Below are 18,331 nucleotides of genomic sequence, written 5' to 3'. Positions count from 1 at the left end.
ATGGGGCTACATCAGCTTATGTCAAAATGTTACTAGATGGTTTGTCTTATGAAGTCCTAACCCCGAATGATTGGAAATCCATAGCAAGGACATGTCTGGAACCTGGAGAAAATTTATTATGGCTTGCGGAATTTCATGAATTATGTAAAATTCAAGTCAGATGCAATTTGGAAATAGGAGTTAACACACAATTCACTTTTGAGCACTTGGCTGGTGAAGGTCGGTATGGAGAGAATTCGGAACAGATTAATTATACCATGACAATATATGAACAAATTGCTAAGGCTGCAATAAAAGCTTGGGGTGTGCTCCCTGGACAGAAAGATCGCGGAGAGGCTTTCACTAAAATACAGCAAGGTCCCAATGAACCTTTTGCAGATTTTGTGGGACGTTTGCAAACTGCTGTCAAAAGAACTATTGGAGAAAATTCAGCTACAGAAATAATGACCAGACATCTGGCTAAGGAAAATGCCAATGAGATTTGCAAAAGAATTATATGGGGATTAGACAAAGATGCTCCTTTAGAGGAGATCATAAGACGCTGTGCTACAGTGGGAACAAATGCTTTTTACACCCGGACAATGATGAATGTGGAAAGACAGGGTCCCTCCTGGCAAGGGCCTTCTAGAGAAACTCGGCAATGTTTTCAATGTGGAAAAATTGGACATCTAAGAGCTCAGTGTAGATATGGAGATACAGTGAGAAGACAGGGTGAGAGAAGACCTAAAACCCCATGTCCAAAATGCAACAGAGGGCTCCATTGGGCATCAGAGTGTAGAATAATTCAGGGAAATGGGATGAGGGGCCCAGATCCAGGGCCCCAGGCAAAAAAGACTTGGGGCATGATGGCAGCTGATGTTACACCCAAAGAGCCTTTAGAAGGTCAGGACTCTGATTTGATCAACCAGCAGAAAAGCAATCACATGGCAGAAAGGGATTACCTGATAAGTGAGCCAAAAGGCAATCAGATTGCAAAAATGGATTACACTTGGGGAGAATACAGGCCTTTTAAACCAACAGGGCTGTGTCCAGTGCAAACAATTCCAATGTAATTGCCAGATGATGAGAAGAGATTTAGAAAGTGGTAAATAGAAGGTAATTAGATAGGTTAACTGCTTGGGAGAGAGGGTTTGCTTGTATTTCTTCAGCAGGAGAAGGAATCAGATGGGTGCCAACGAGTCATATTCGCCTTGTCCATCAGAGAGAGACAGAAAAAGAGAAAGACCTCAAAATAAAGGAGAAGATCTAAGAAACATCTGACACTGAAAGAGCATGGATAATAAGAAGACTGTTAAAGAACTTTAAAACCAGCAGGAATCATTGGACTTCCTCACACAAGATGAGACTAATGGACAATGGACTTATGGACATTTATAAATTTTCAATTTATGATTATGTTATATACTTCTAGCATGTGTTATGTTACTATGTTACTATATGCTTATGTAATTTATGTAATTATCTGTAATACTTCCCATATTGATGGATTTATGTTTCAAGGTCATTTATGTAATTATCTGTAATACTTCCCATATTGATGGATTTATGTTTCAAGGTCATGACTGTCCTATGTTCTAAATCAAAAGAAAGGGGGAGATGTTAGGATTACTAAGTGAGAACTGAGGTTGTCTGGATAGTTACAAGGTGAGAACTCAGGTTGACTTGGTAGAAGGAGCAAGCCCATTGGCTGGGGTGGTTCTTCCCAGAAGCCCTTGCATTATCCCACGCCCATTCTCTGGGAGAATAAAAGAGAGAGCACTGTGCCTGAAGAGCAGATCGGCCTGGAGAAGGATAAGAGCTGGAGGAGATTCAGAGCCAGGATTCAAGAAGAAAGACTCTGAATTGCATCAGGCTTGACGGGGCTCTCTGCAGGAAGGGAAGTCACTTCTTTGGACAAGAGTTAACAGCAACTGCCTGGAGACAACGGTTCGTTACAGGAAGAAGAATCTGTCTTAAAGATTTGAGTAGACACAGCAGATCTCTTCCCAGAGAGCGATCCGGCAGCTTCTAGAGACGACAGCTCGTTACACAAACTGAAGAGATAATATACTGTTTCTGAGGGAGGAATATTGTTACAACAATCCATAACAGTTTGTCTATTTCTCCTGTGTTCTTTGTATGACTCCAGAGCAAGAAATGAAAGCTTTTGTAAATACTCTAGTACTCCCTTTGAATACTAGGTCCTATAGAATTTTATTGAAATCCTCCAATAATTTGAGTATCTTTAAAAGCTCAAGATAATACAACAGACTCAAAATAGGTAAGCAGACCACAAAAATTGCAGCATATATATAATCCACAAAAATTGCAGCATATATAATAAACATTCAAAGTATATATATTAAGGGGCAATTAGTTGATGTAGTGGATAGAGCACCAGCCCTAAAGTCAGGAGAACCTGATTCAAATCTGGCCTCAGACACTTAACACTTCTTGGCTGTGTGATCCTGGGCAAGTCACTTAACTTCAATTGTGGGAGGGAAGGAGGGGGGGAGGAAGAAAGAAAGAGGGAGGAAAAGAACAAAGTATATACTGACCTGGTGGTCCATATAACAAACAACCTTTTGGAGGTATTATTCCTACTCGCTGGAATAACTCAGGGTTTGTGAGGGGTAATTCTATTACCTAAGACAAGAGTAAAAATGTGCAGGAGAGAGAGTTAATAAAACTGCAGAAAGTTCTATTTTATTAAAAACCTCTTTCAATTGGAGAATAGCTGAATATATTTATGGTATAAGAATGTTATAGAATATTATTGTTCTGTAAGAAATGATCAGCAGGAGTGAAATGAGGAGAACCAGAAGATCACTATATACTTCAACAACAATACTGTATGAAGATGTATTCTGATGAAAGTGGATATCTTCAACATAAAGAAGATCCAACTCACTTCCAGCTGATCAATGATGGACAGAAATAACTACACCCAGAGAAGGAACGCTGGGAACTGAATGTAAAATATTAGCACTACTATCTATCTACCCAGGTTGCTTATACCTTCGTAATCCAATACTTAACGTGCAACAAGAAAATTGGATTTACACACATATATTATATCTAGGTTATACTGTAACACATGCAAAATGTATGAGATTGCCTGTCATCTAGGGGAGGGAGTAGAGGGGAAAATCTGGAAAAATGAATACAACGGATAATGTTACAAAAAAATTACTCATACATATATACTGTCAAAAAAAAAAAAAAAAAGTATAATTATAAAATTAATAAAAAGAAAAAAAAAAAAAAAGAAAAACAAAGAAATGACCAGCAGGATGATTTCAGAGAGGCCTGGAGAGACCTACATGAACTGATGCTGAGTGAAATGAGCAGGACCAGGAGATCATTATACTTGGCAACAACAAGACTATACGACAATCAATTCTAATGGATGTGGCTCTCTCTTCAACAATGAGATGATTCAAACTAGTTCCACTTATTCATTGATGAAGAGAGCCATCTACACCCAGAGAGAGAACCATGGGAACAGAATGTGGATCACAACATAGCATTTTCACTCTCTCTGTTATTTCAATGCTTGCACTTTGTTTTCTTTTTATCTTTAGCAGATAAAGCTATCCAAAGCTGAGAGCAAAACAGTAAACACAAGCAGCCTCTATGCTCAAAGTCAAGACTCAAGAGTTGCACAGGAAGCTTGACAGTGTCACTTTCACCCCAGGAGCAGAGAGAGACAGAGATATTACTAAAAAAAACAAAAAATAAATAAAAAAAACAAAACCAACCTCCCACTTTGACCATAGAAAGCTAATATGGTGACAAGGGAAGACCAAAACAACTCAGATGAGGACAAAATTCCCACAGAGGAAATTTCAGAATGATATGAATTGGTCCCAAGCTTATTGGAAATGCTCACAAAAAACTTTAAAAGGCAAATAGGAGAGGTAGAAGAAAAATGAGAACAGAAACGAGGCATGCAAGAAAGAGTCAACAGCTTAGAAAAGGAAGATTCTTCCTTAAAAAATGCCATTAGCCAAATGCAAAAAAATCCACTGAAGAAAACACCACCTTCAAAAAGTATAATTAACCAATGGAAAGAGATACAAAAGTTAATTGAAGAAAATCACACATTTAAAAACTAGAAAGGGAGGGGAACAGTTAGGTGGTAAAGTGCATAGAGCATTAGCCCTAAAGTCAGGAGGACCTGAGTTCAAATTTAGCCTCAGACACTTAACACTTTGTAGCTGTGTGACCTTGGGCAAGTCACTTAACCCAAATTGCCTCAGCCAAACACCACCACCACCACCCTAGAACAGGGCAGCCTGTATAGCATTCTTTTTTAAAAATTTTAATTTAATTTTTATTTTTACAAAAATTTTATGCATAGGTAATTTTCCAGCATTGACAATTGCAAAACCTTTTGTTTCAACTTTTCCCCTCCTTCCCCCACCCCTTCTCCCAGATGGCAGGCTAACCAATACATGTTAAATATATGAAAGTATAAGTTAAATACCATATATGTACTGTATAGCATTCTTTAAGAGATTATAAAGGAAAACTAACTACCCCTTTAAGGAAAATTAGAAACAGAGGGGGAAATAGTCACTGAAAGAATCCACTGATCACCTTTGGAAATAGATCCCATCAAAGAACTCTGTTGCAAAACTCCAGAACTATAATTTCAAGGAAAAATACTGCAAGCTGCCAGATAAAAACAATTCAAAAATCAAGGAGTAACTGTCAGGATTACCCAGGATCTGACAACTTCTACAATAAACTCAGGAAGCATATGAACATAATTACAAAACACTTCTCACACAAATAAAAATCAGATCTAAACAACTGGAAAAATATCAATTGCGCATGGGGTAGCCCAAGTTAATGTAATAAAAACGATTCTACCTAAATTGATCTTCTTGTTCAATGCCATAACAATCAAACTGCTAAAAATTATTTTGTAAAGGTAAAAAAAAATTAGTAACAAAATTTATCTGGAAGAAGAAAAGGTCAAGAATATCAAGGGAATTAATGAAAAAAAAAAAAAAAAAAAAAAAAAAGCAACAACAAACACACACCAAGGATGGTGGCCTAGCAGTACTAAATCTAAAACTGTACTATAAAGCAGCAATCATAAAAACTATTTGATACTGGCTAAGAAACAGTGATAGATCACTGGAATACTTTAGATACATGTTATAATAATCAATGATTATAGTAATTATAGTAATCTAGTATTAGATAAACCCTGAAATTCCAGCTTCAGGGGTAACAATTCACTACTTCAGAGAAATTGCTAGGAAAACTGGAAAAAATAACATGTCAGAAACTTGGCATAGACCTACATCTCACACCCCATACCAAAATCAGGTCAAATAATTTACATATAAAGGGTAATACCATAAGCAAATTAGGAGAGCAAGGGATAATTTACCTGTTATAGATTTGCTGATGGGTAGAATAGGTTTTGAACTTTTTTTTTTCCCCCCTGAGGCTAGAGTTAAGTGACTTGCCCAGGGTCACACATATAGGAAGTGTTAAGTGTCTGAGACCAGATCTGAACTCGGGTCCTCCTGAATTCAGGGCGGATGCTCTCTCCACTGCACCACCTAGCTGCCCCCAGGTTTGAACTCTTAACAGACTATAGAGTACAGATTAGGAAATGTGGGAATAGATATCAAATTATAATGAAATCAACTAGAAAATGAGTCACTTTACAATTTTTCAGGACCTAGTATGTAATTCAAGATAAATCTATAATTTAATTTCACCTCTAAGAAGCTAAAGAAAAGCCACTCCTAAATTATTTTATTAAACAGCAGGAAATAACTTTAATATATTTTGAAGTATAGAAACCTATCTTTATTATTATTCTAATACTGACAGAGAAAATAATATAGTACTAATTCCAAGATTAAATTATTTTAACAAGTTGTAACTGTAATGTAAAATAACCAAGTGGCAGAACCCAAGTTTTTCTTTTGGATATGACCAGGTGTGTGAGCTCCTGCTAATGGAGGCCAGTACCTTCTCTGTAACTTATTGTTTTAGAAAGTTGTTTGATGCCCTAAAATATGAGGTAACTTGTCCAGGATCAAAGAGACAATATGTGTCAGAAGTCATTCTTGGAATCAGGTTTTTCTGATTCCAAGACAATTCTCTCTCCTTTATTATACCATATTGCTTCTTGAATGATAATTAACATTTTCGCTTTTCTTCCTAGCAAAGCAAAAAAGAAGACTATTTTACTCTTTTTTTTTTTTGCTATCCATTTGTCTCCAAATTACCTAATAACATTTATATTTTTCACACTTGGCCTTCTCTCACAGCTATAGATAGAAATTGGTTTATCATAAGCGACCATCATTTATTAACAATATTGTCATACCATTACTTTCTTTCATGCATACTAAAACTATCACTAATGTTAACTTCAGGGAAAAAAGAAAATTATATACCTCTCTCAATTCTCTGATTTGTTCAGATAGCCCTCCAATCTCAGAGTAAGAAACATTTCCAGGGTCTTCATGAGACATGTTGTAAACCAGTGGATCAACTTCTCTGGGCAAATATCTGTAAAGTTAAAATAGGTATATTTATTTTAAAAAACATTATTTTCTTTTAAACTACAGACGTGGCTAAAAAAAAAGGGGGGGGGGGGCTCTATCTTATGAAGTAATCATTTAAGGAAAATTTTTTATTAATTAGTCATTTAACTATTGCTTCCTATTTTAATGAACTAGGAAGATCAAGCAGAGTTAATACAAATTAATAAAAAGGAGATATTTTTCTTATGTGATAAAGGAAATCATAAATTATTTTAGATAAACTTTATTTTCATGAAAATAAAAGAATGAATTACAAAAACATGATTTTTGAAACCTACCTCATGATAGTTAGTGTAGTCATATCCAGAGCAACTCTTGTCCCTGGTTTCAGCTTACTTTTGTCAAGCTAATTTTGTAAAGTAAAAGTATGACATAAAAACATTAAATGAAGCAAACATGAATAAATACAACTTATGGGCAGGAAAAGACTGAATTATACAAATAAAATTTATATTTTTACCCCTTCATTTGCAATAACATTATCACTATATAACTTCTTTTCTGTATGTCATTGTATATCTAATAGATAGGCACATAATACGAATTTCAATGTATATCCCATTCTAAATGACAGTCTTAAGTAATGGCTTGAAAGCCAATGTTAGATCAGAAAAATCTCACTTCAGGACTTGCCTCTAACATATACTGGTTATCTGACCCTGGGGAAAGTCAATTAACTACTCAGTGTCACTAGAAATTCTCTAAGACTAAAATTACAAATAGCTGTTGATAATACTAAATTAACATGTATAAAGTCCTTGAGGATGGCAAACTTTATATATACTGCTTCATTTGATTCAAGCAAACATGTGAATAGATAAAACAGGATAAGAGATTATGAGATTTTATTACTTACATAAATTCAGTATGACATTTGCCTTTTTTATCTCAATTACCAAATCTAATGTCTTTTTCAGCTTTTAAGGTATGATCCTAAATTGAAATATGGTCATCAAGCTGTCACTAAAGTAAGAATCACTAAGGAGCAGAGAATGCGGCCAATGTGTTGTCAGAAAAATCTTGCAGTGATCTTAATAGAAACTGAGATTATTTCTATTTCTGCAACAGCCAAGTATTGTCTACAGTCAAAGAACATATAGATTAGTCTCCTTCCTAAAAGATGAATACCTGTCCACCATATAAAAACAATGTAAAAGATTTTAATGTGAAAATAGAGGAAAAAAAAATTCTAAAGTAGCAAAGACAAAATCTGACTCTTGTCCAGAGTTTGGAGGGAGGGCAAATGAGACATAAAGGAAGAAGTAAATCAGAAAAGAATGAAGCTGCTTGAATTAAAGGACCATCGCTCAAAATCCTACCTCTGACACTAGTTGTGTGATCTTGGACACAATCACTTAACACTCCCTCCATGTGTTTCCTCACTTGTAAAATGAGGGAACTGGACTAGATGACTTCTCAGATCACTTCTAACTCTAGTTCTAGACTTCTAAATTTCCCAGGGGAGAGGCCATCTAATAAGGGTGAGAACTGACCATATGAAGAAAATTAATGAATGATGATTGAGTACCCCTCCCCCAATTAATTGGTACTTAAAACACCTGACCCAAGAAAAGCCTGCTGCATTTTTTCTGGTTTATGTATCCAGGATGTGACAACCTTCCTATATTTGTTATACCTGATTAGCACTACCTACTATGTTAGAAACATAAGAACAAATGATGCTGGGGCAGCTAGGGGGCGCAGTGGATAGAGCACCAGCCCTGAATTCAGGGGGACCCGAGTTCAAATACGGTCTCAGACACTTAACACTTCCTAGCTGTGTGACCCTGGGCAAGTCACTTAACCCCAGCCTCAGAAAAAGAAAAAAAAAAAGAACAAACAATGTTGCCAAAATAACTCTAAAAGCACAGCTAAAGATTACAAAGAATTGGGCAATAAAGTGAAGATCTTAAAGGGTTTGGGTTGGTATTTTTCATCACAGCTTTATTTGGGGAAAAAAAAAAAAAAAAAAAAAGAAGAGTTTGGAAAATAATTGAGATTTACATTGTATTTTTCCTCCCTAAGTTTTAATTATTTGTTCATGTTAAGTCCAAGATGCTTTCATGCAATATGAGAGAAAAATCTAATATTTCCTTATTTTTGGAGGATAAAAAAGTGATTAGATCCTTTCTCAGTTCTCAAGCCCCAGGAACTAATCAAGAAGAGGAATGAAAGGACCACAAAAGAGCTAAAACAGACTTCTATCCTGGCTTCCTGGTCCAGTGACAATATTCTCTTCTCAAAAACCAACCTCCTGTCACCAGACATGGTCTTGGGAGTTTAAGGCAAAGAAACAGTTGGTTCAGACAAGAAGATAGTGCCATAGGGAGGGAGGAAGTAGCTGATACTTCCAGACCAACTGGAGGTGTACCTCTATACCAAGAGCTATTCAGACATCACTCTGACATCTTCTGCCCCATAGCACAAACCATGGCAAGAAGTCTGAGTGGGCTTTCACCTTTTTTAACCCTCTCATCCCAAACTCTCAGATTTCAAGGAAGAGGTAATCAGAGGAATCAAGCCCACCTGAACTGAATAGCCACTCTTGCTCTAAACTGGGGACCTATTAGCAAAGTCCTTGTCCCACATAGGAAATGGTTCTCTGTCTCAAGCAGGGTCTTCTCCAGGACTCAGGACCCCTCAGGATGACTGCATTTTGTAGTCCCTTTTTCCACCGTTCCTCTGAAAGGTTGTTTTCAAAAGCTGGCTGCCCCTAGGCCCATTCTCTATGCAGAACTGCTCTACTCCTCAGTCTAGACTTCAATACTACCTTTGACCTGTCTGAGGGAATTCTCTTGAAGACCAATGCCTCAATTACTCAGCAGGGAGAATATCATTGCTGTCTTCAACAAGATGGTTAACCCTTCATTCCCAGGAGGCATTCTCATACCAGTATTCACTAAGAAGGGTCCCAAACTAGCATCTTCCCTTCATGGGGCAATGCCTGAAAAATGGAGATGCCCTTTGAGATTCTCCTCGCTCTTCTGTTCACTGGCTGTTCCCAAGGTTTAAGTTAAATTGCAAGCACTATGAAAAAAGAGGAGGTCCCCTTGCTATCCTAGAGCCCTCTTCTAGCCCCCAATAGAGGAACAGGGAGTATACAGCACTGGGGTTTGGAGGAGTCCACAAACTTCTATCTAACCCTACACAGGGAAATTCATTATCAAGGGATCCCAAGAATGAGATCTCTCTCCTGTGCTTATCATCTTTTACTCCTTCTGCCCCAAGTATGTCCTGGCATTCTGTATTTCATCAACTCAAGATTTACTCTCAATTCAAGTGTTCATCTAGCACACCTTTCTAATTAATACTGCCTTCTCTTCCTCTCTCACGCTCTTCTTGTAATCACCTTGTACTTATATCCAACATATGTCAAAAAAAAAAAAAAAAAAAAAAAACTTTAAAAAAATCATATAGATCACCTTTAGAAAATTTGAAAAAGGATAATTTTCATTCTGAATTTTGCGCCTTCTTTCTTCAGTTTAATATAAATCACATTTAAGTCAAGAGAACTCATATAATCAATTGATCTTGGCTTATTCTAAGATTCTGGATTTAATAAAAACAAAAATGGGAGATTAAGTCGAGATGCTTGTTAGCCTTGCCAATGATATAGAAGGACATGGCTGAACATGCTCAAGCTCGGTCGGATTTGGTGGCCAATGTTGGCAAGGAAGAGTCAGAGAGAAAGTGCTCACTCCAGTAAAGTGGTTTTTAAAAGTACAAAGTACTTTACATATATCATCTCATTTGAAACTGATACAAGAATTATCACCCCAATTTTGGAGATAAGGAAACTGAGGCTGAGATGTTTTATGTCAAAGAAACAATATGAACCCAGATCTCCTTCACTCCAAATTCAATATCCATTTTGACACTCTCTTTTCAAAGAGCATAGCTGACTAAATTATGGTATATGAAAAGAGGACTTGGAATTCTGGAAAACACAACTCAAAATATAATAATGACAAGCTCCTAACCAGAGAGTGTATGAAACAAGGGCTAATGAATATATATTTGCCTATGATGTCTAAACAAAAGGCAAAAAAACTGAAAAAAAGATGAGAGATCATCAGAAATAAAAAGTCAATGTTAAAACCAAAGTCATTAAGATTGGAGTTTGTATGTTGCTTCACTAACTCTTTGACCCTGGACAAAATGTTCTGAGTTTATTTTCCTCACTAGTAAAATGAGGATAATGCCTGTAGTACCAACCTTATAGGATTACCATAAGACTCAACTATGTTTGATAATTAAAAAAAAAAAAAAAAAAAATCTTTTATTATAAAAATGTCATCTTATATTGTAGGAAAAGAAATTCTTAGGAGATAAATGCCAAGAAAAAGAGACAGCCATGGCTCTAATGTATGTTTTACATGCCAATTTATAAAGCCAACAAGGAAATTAGCTTTTCTTGATGCTATTGTAAGAAGGAAAGGAAAATTCCACCAATTTGCTGGAATTAGAACCATGATTATGGCTTGGAAAGGTATAAATTATTCAGATAGAATAGACAGAAAAACCATTATATATAAATATCTATTCACACGAGGAACTTCTGTTACCAGAGGGGATTAGGGAGTATGATTAAACAGCAAATATAAACAGAAGAAGTAATATTATAATTCAAGTACACTATGCAGAAAACTAACCGACACGTTCAGCTCATTTTTCTGAGTTGTAGCATCACATCACAATTTTCACAAACATCTTAGATTCAAAATATCTAAAAACAGCATTCTTCATAGTTTTCCCAAAACTAGTTCTCCTTGAAAATGTACCATTTCTGTTGAGAATCCAAATATCCTTTTTGTTACCCAGGTTCACAACCTCAATCTGTGCTAATTCTCTTTTCTTCATTCCATACATTATGACAAGACTTGTTAATTCTACCTCCAAAACATCTTTTGCATCAATCTGTCTTTTCACCCACAGAACTAATGCTTGAGCTCTCCATGACCTTTTGCCCAGATTACTATAATAGCATTCTCACTAGTTGCCCTGCTTCCATCCTTTGCCCTAGGTAATCCATCCCTGCCTACAGCTGTCAAATTGATATTCTAAGATAATTGTCCTCTCAGTCCTCTACTAAAATTAAAGAATACAAAATTCTCAGACTGGCCATAAAAATTTCATATTAGAGACTTTGAAAGTTTCTATTCTCATAAAATTGGCCTACAAGCTGTTTGCCATACACAAATTTACATCTCTTATCTTCAGGCTTTTTCTTAGGCCTATAATGCCTTTCCTCAACTCTATTTCTTAGAATCACTAACTTTCTTCAAACACAACCCCTTTCACAGGGCCTATCCTGATCTCAATTGCTAATGCCTTCTATTTGTAGGATTTATAATCATTAGTATACCTATTATGTCCTCTTTCCTTTCCCATTTTCTCCCAGAATATGTGTCACAAGGATAGGGAGAGTTTTGTTTCAGCCTAGGTAACCTCAGAAGCAGATACAAGAACTTATTCACAGTAGGAATTAAATTTGTTAAATCAAATTTGAATTTGTTGAATTCAATTTACTTAGATTTTGGGGTGCGAATGCACATACACACGTGTACACACACATACTCACAGATGGAAGCAATGCAGATAATGAAAGATGAATATAAAAGAAAGACATGGTCCTGAAAGAAGAGTATCAATAGTGTTCAAATCCAATAAACTTAAGCCTAATGAGAAAAAAGGGCTAGAAAAAGTTTTAGTTTTACTTTTTAAATTATTTTGGAAAAGGCATTACTATCCAAAGGGAAAGAATAACTATTTAGAATGGGCAGGATAATAGGCAATGGAGACAAGTGACTGCTTTACACAAAACTTACTCTGCTTTCTCAAACAAAAATTGGCTAATAAGGGGTAGATCGGAAAAATAAAAAGGAAGAGACTAAAAAAGCAACCATCTGCTCTTTATGAGTTCACTTCCAAGAGTCAGTTATAAAAGAATTGGTGGATGCAGTCACTGATTGTGGAGTCAAAAAGTATAATCATATAAAGGTAAAGACCAAAAAATTGAAATAAATTCCATATAATAATAACCGAGAGGAATGGATGTTGGGAAACAGTTAAGAGATTGAAGTTCTTATGCTCAAAAAGTTATCAAACCCTAACCCTTTGACCCAGCAGTGTTTCTACTGGATCTCCAAAGAGATCTTAAAGGAGGGAAAGGGACCCACATGTGCAAAAATGTTTGTGGCAGCCCTCTTTGTAGTGGCAAGAAACTGGAAACTGAGTGGATGCCCATCAACTAGAGAATGGCTGAATAAATTATGGTATATGAATGCCATGGAATACTATTGTTCTACAAAAAACGACCAGGAGGATGATTTCAGAGAGGCATGGAGACCCATATGAACTGATGCTAAGTGAAATGAGCAGAATCAAGAGATCATTATACATAGCAAAAACAAGACTATATGATGATCAATTCTGATGGACGTGGTTCTTTTCCAACATTGAGATTATTCGGACCAGTTCCACTTGTGCAGTGATGAAAAAAAACATCTACACCCAGAGAGAGAACCATGGGAACAGAGCATGGAACACAGAATAACATTCTCACTCTTGCTGTTATTATTAAGAATTTTGTTTCTTTTTTCTCAGTTTATCTTTTTCTTCCTTCTTGATCTGATTTTTCTTGTGCAACCAGATGGCTGTATGAATATGTGTACATATATTCAACCTGTCAGGTATTGGACTGCCTGCTGGTTGGGGGAGAGGAGGAGGGAAAGAGAAAATTTGCAACAGGAGGTTATGCAGGGATCACTGTGGAAAAATTACCCATGCATATGCTTTGTGAATAAAAAGCTTTAATTAAAAAAAAGAAAGAAAAAATAGGGAAAGAAGTAAAATAAAAAAAAAAAAAAAGAAAGAAAGAAACTGAAGTTCTTTGCAGAAATGAGGGAATCATAGATATGAAATACTGAGTATACTTTCACTCAGTTGAAGAATTGGTCAGTTTCTCTGAACTGCTTTTAGAAAATTATAGAAGGAACAGAACCAAAGGTGATATGGAAGAGAAATTATATCAACTAAGGTTATTTTTTAAAGTTGCGAATTGGAAAGATGATAAAATGCTACTTTGTTTACTCATTTTTCATTTGTGTCTGACTTTGTGACCACATTTAGAGCTTTCTTGGAAATCAAACAAGGGACAGAGAGAATCTCAGAAGATATTGGTCACATAAAATTGAAAAAATTTTGCTTAAATAAATCTAATTCAGTTAAAATGAGAAGAGAAACATGACTGGGGAAACATTTTATGAAAGACCAAAGTGAACACAAGTAGGAAAATAATTTATTTAATAACAAAAATTACTGAGAAACACAAAGAATTTAGAACTCTGAACAATACAACGATAAACGAGCATCCAAAAGAATTAAGATGACACAAGTCACTTAAGAAAAGAGATATACAAACTCAGATATGGTCAATGTGGGAATTTGTTTTCCCAGACAATACTGTCAAGTACTGAGGGCTTTTTTTTTTGTTTTGAAAATTGAATAGGTTGTGAAGATCACACATTTGGTATATTTTGGAGGGACTAAAAGAATGTCTGAGCAACAGGATGATTACAGTACAAGGTGATTACACTAACAATCTGCTACAAAATGATTAGTCAATTAGTCAAGGTAGAAAGAATCCAACCTTAGAAAGTTACTATAGGAATAAGGGATATCAGGGTTCATCTTCAAAGGAGGATACTTTAATACAAAAAGTCTCTCCTGCACCAAATGTCAAGTGGGCACCTGCCCCAAAAGTATTCATCGAACAATTCAAAGATTTTTTAAAAAATCAAATGAAAAAGATTGAGGAAAAAGTTTTTTAAAAATTCCAAGAAAAACAAGATTATGTAAAGAAAGTCAACCAACTAGAAAAAGACCCAGAATCTTAAGAAAGTGACCCTTTTAAAACTAGAATTAGGCAAGAGAAAGCCAGTGAAGCTATGTAAGAACAAGAAACAATAAAACAAAATATAAAGAATTAAAACCAAAACATCTCATTTTAAAAAATATTTCTGGAGAATAGATCAAGAAAAAAAAAAAGGATTAGACTTCCTAAGTTATAATAAAAAAAAAAATCTTGATCTAACAGAATTAAAAGAAAAATTTTCTGAAGTGTTAGAATAAGAGGGAGAAAGTAGAGATAGGAAAAAAAAAAAATCCAAAGTAATTCTATTAGGAATGTCTACAGAAACATCATAGCTACATTCTGAAGCTCCTACATCAAAAAGAAAATATTAAAGCACCTTTATCTGTGACATATTAAAATTTTAAAGGAAAAAAAATAATTAAAATATGGCAGTCACAAATAGAATCACTCAGCCACCTAGCAGTGACTACATTAAAATAACATAGGTCTTAGAATACTCTATGTCTAAGAGCAAAAGAATTAAGAGTTGTGGCCAAAAAATAATCATGCCCAGCAGAGCTGAGGATAATCCTGAATGAAAAAGGAAAAGGACAATAAATTGTCAGACTCTGTCAGGATTTTGTTGCAAAACATTTTAATAGAAAAGATGACATATAAGAACCAAGAAAAATATAAGGTAAACATCAAAGATTAATTTCAAGGGAGTCAGTAAGGACAATCTGTTTTATGTTTTATCTGTGGAAATATAAACTATATGTTTAAGATTGTCAAAGTGGGTAGTTTGTAAGCAAGGCAGGATACAGAGAAAGTGGCCCACAACAAAGTATTAGAGTGAACCCACATTTAGAGGAAAGGACGTGGATAACTGTAAAGCAAGGGAAATTGTGAAAGAACAATTAGAGTTGGTAAAATAATCAAGAAAATATAATCATAAAAATTGAAAAAACTGCCTTCTACATGGAATGAGGAATGGATATAGTTAGGCATATCAAGGATTCCTGAGAGGTTAAAGCTAAAGATTGAGGAAAAAGCCATCATATCTAGCAATTAGTAAATTACTGATAATCTTAAGAGAGAGAAGTTTTAGTTGAGTGGCAGGGTCATAATTCTGATGCAAAAATTCAAGAAGTGAATGGGAGGTGAAGAAATGAAATGTCACAACTTCCCAAAATAAACAACAAACTTGATTTCAGTGAATAGTATAAACCTTAACAGTATATTGAAACAGAGAACTGGGAATCCTGATTACTCTACTAACTAACTAGTTGTGTAATATTGAATGTTACCCACTTTTCCATGCCTTGGTTTCTATATCTTAAAAAGGAGGGGAAGCTCTAAAATTTGATTATTTCTAAATTCATTTAATTAATATATATTTGGTCAAATAAGAAAAATGGTAAATGGTAAATGGTAAAACTAAATTACCTGACGCCGACAACCCACAACATATCTTGGTCCATTTGTTGCTTTAACAATGACTAGAAAGGAAAAAAAAAAAAGCCAGAATCATTTAAATCATTTAAAAAAAATACATAAAAAACAATTTGGAAAAACACTACAAATGTCACTAAAATTGTGCATATAGCTGATATCCTTACTAGACATGTACTACAAAAAAAATTAAAATTTCTGATATATAAATGAAACAATATTATTCTGTCATAAGAAATGATGACTAATTATAGATAAAAAGTGACAGAATTCAGGGAAACCCAAGGAAAAGGATGGAAAATGAAGTGAACAATACTAGGAGAATCATACACTGACTACAATATTATAGAGGACAATTGTGAAAGACAATTCTGATTAAGGCAGTAACATCACAACTCCAAAATGACAATACAAAAAGACCCACCAAACTGTATGTGGTAGAGTTTCAAATACAATTGTTTTTCTGACCTTGCCCATTAGGGCAATGTCCATATTTGTTTGTCAAGTTCATAATACAGACATATACGTAATTGTATAATTTTTAAAAAAGATCATCTGTAGAAGAATGTTATTTTATTTGAATTATCCAAGTTAAAAATGGCAATTCTGAAATGACTAGTTGAAGGAAATTCTAATTTGTCAAGTGGCTTTTTAATTATATATTTTTCTATATGTCTGTATGTATTTTGTATATTTCCATCATCTACTTACATTTTTCTTCTGTTAACTGCTTAAGTACTTCACCCACAATCTATAAAAAAGAAAAAAGTGTTATTATTTAAATTGTAATTTAATTAGTAATCCAACCAAACCAAATCAACAATTTACCTGCCCAACACTTTGTAAGGCCTTCAGATCATTTTCAGACTTTTCATATTGCTTGGTAAGCTCTTTCAACTGTTCTCTTACTGAAATAAAACAATTAATATATTAAACAAGTATTTACAACTTAAAAATTTTACTTAAATATATTCAGATTAGTTTTTTTATCAAAATTTAAAGCACCTTTATCCGTGACATATTAAAATTTTAAAGAAATATTAGAGATTATATATAAACATCTATTAACTTAAGGTTGTTTCTTAATGAGTGTTGATTTTTCCCTCACTTTTATGGGCTGTGTGTTTAATGAATTTAGTTGTTTCTACTGGCTTACTGGGCTTACTTGCCAATAGTTATTGACATATACTGACATATTAGGAATAAGTTTCAATGCCCCCAATTCAAAACATCTTGCATTCTGATCACTCTGTGATCCAAGTACAAAACTCTTCTATTTAGATAAAACAAGTCCAAATGTTCAATAAAAATACCGTATTAAAATGTTATTACCCTTTTCGTTCAGGAGATAGGTGGGCAAAAAGCTAAATGAATTTGGCAGTAACAGAGTCCTGTATAAAAGCTCCAAGCTTTTTAAAAATTTTTCTTTTTCTTCCTCCAGAAACACATTTTAAGCTAGATTCCTGTATGTAAGCAGCGTTAAGTGTTCTCCCTATGCTGTGGCGTTTGCAATCGCAGAACTTTCTTTCCTAAACCCCTGAAGCTCACATCCCATGGGGCCTAGTGTCCAAGTCGTCCTAAGGTACAGGCACCTACTCCAACCTACTCGGCGTTCAAAAGCAACATGGCAGGATCTTTCCCTCTTTTCCCTTCCTAGGCTGGGCTTCCTCCCGTGCCCACAGGCTCCGTGCGTACTACCCAGGCCGCACTCGGCTGTAAGGTGCCGCGACTCAATACAATGACAAAGCGCCTTGTGCTACAACCGACGTCTTGAACGTTCAAGAGACTTTCCAGAAGTTCGCTTTCCCTCGGCAAAGAGAGGACTTGAGCGGGGGGAGGGTTCAAAACGTTGGCAGAAAGGGAGAATACTTACACTCTTTGAGACGCCCGTCGATCTCTTTGTGTTCAAGCAATTTTTTACGGTAGTCCTGAAGCGCCTTATCTCTCGGGTCCGCCATGATGAGAAGACGCCTCTCATAGGGGATGCTGGGAATGTCCATGGCCGCCAGGGCGGGGGGGAGAGGGGCGGGGACGAGGGAGGGAGGAGGGAAAAATGGAACTGATTCTACACGCTCCGCCTCCCTACCCAAGTTCCTCACCCACATTTCCTCCTCCTTCCTTTTGGTCTTTTCCCACTTTCTTTCCGCTTTCCCAACAGTCACTTCGGTTTCCACCAGCAGGCAAGACTCCTCTGATGGAGCCGAGCAGCTGACCTCCATGCACATCTCCCCCTTCTGGTAAGGGCCGAAAGATCAAGAAGTATACTGGTCCTCTGGGTTGCCTCTCAAGCTTCAAACAGCCTGTCTCCTGCCGCTGAAAAAAGAAAGGCCTTTTTGTTAAATACTGATTTTTAAAAAGAATCAGATTCTCATTGTACTTGAAAGTGACTTCAAATGGTGATACCTAATTGTGTTTAAAAAGCATTGGAAGGATATTTGTTGCATTTATTTGTTAGTCTGTTAAA

General features: G+C 35.6%; 1 protein-coding gene across 1 annotated transcript in view; it reads right to left on the bottom strand.

Annotated features, from left to right (window-relative positions):
- The window catches only part of PSMC6 (proteasome 26S subunit, ATPase 6), a 28,782-nt gene extending 10,763 nt beyond the window's left edge, over nt 1-18,019 (bottom strand). The window contains exons 1-7 of the mRNA XM_074290554.1: nt 17,741-18,019; nt 16,696-16,775; nt 16,579-16,618; nt 15,862-15,914; nt 6,839-6,906; nt 6,411-6,525; nt 2,538-2,625 (exon numbers count right to left, since the gene is read on the bottom strand). Coding sequence (XP_074146655.1) covers nt 2,538-2,625; nt 6,411-6,525; nt 6,839-6,906; nt 15,862-15,914; nt 16,579-16,618; nt 16,696-16,775; nt 17,741-17,972 — 676 coding nt within the window. The 5' untranslated portion in view covers nt 17,973-18,019. The remainder of the gene's footprint in view (nt 1-2,537; nt 2,626-6,410; nt 6,526-6,838; nt 6,907-15,861; nt 15,915-16,578; nt 16,619-16,695; nt 16,776-17,740) is intronic.
- Between the last annotated feature and the right edge of the window lie 312 nt (nt 18,020-18,331).

The sequence above is a fragment of the Sminthopsis crassicaudata genome, chromosome 2 (genome assembly GCF_048593235.1).
Source record: "Sminthopsis crassicaudata isolate SCR6 chromosome 2, ASM4859323v1, whole genome shotgun sequence".
Lineage (NCBI taxonomy): Eukaryota > Metazoa > Chordata > Mammalia > Dasyuromorphia > Dasyuridae > Sminthopsis > Sminthopsis crassicaudata.
This window is presented reverse-complemented; position numbering and strand designations above follow the sequence as displayed.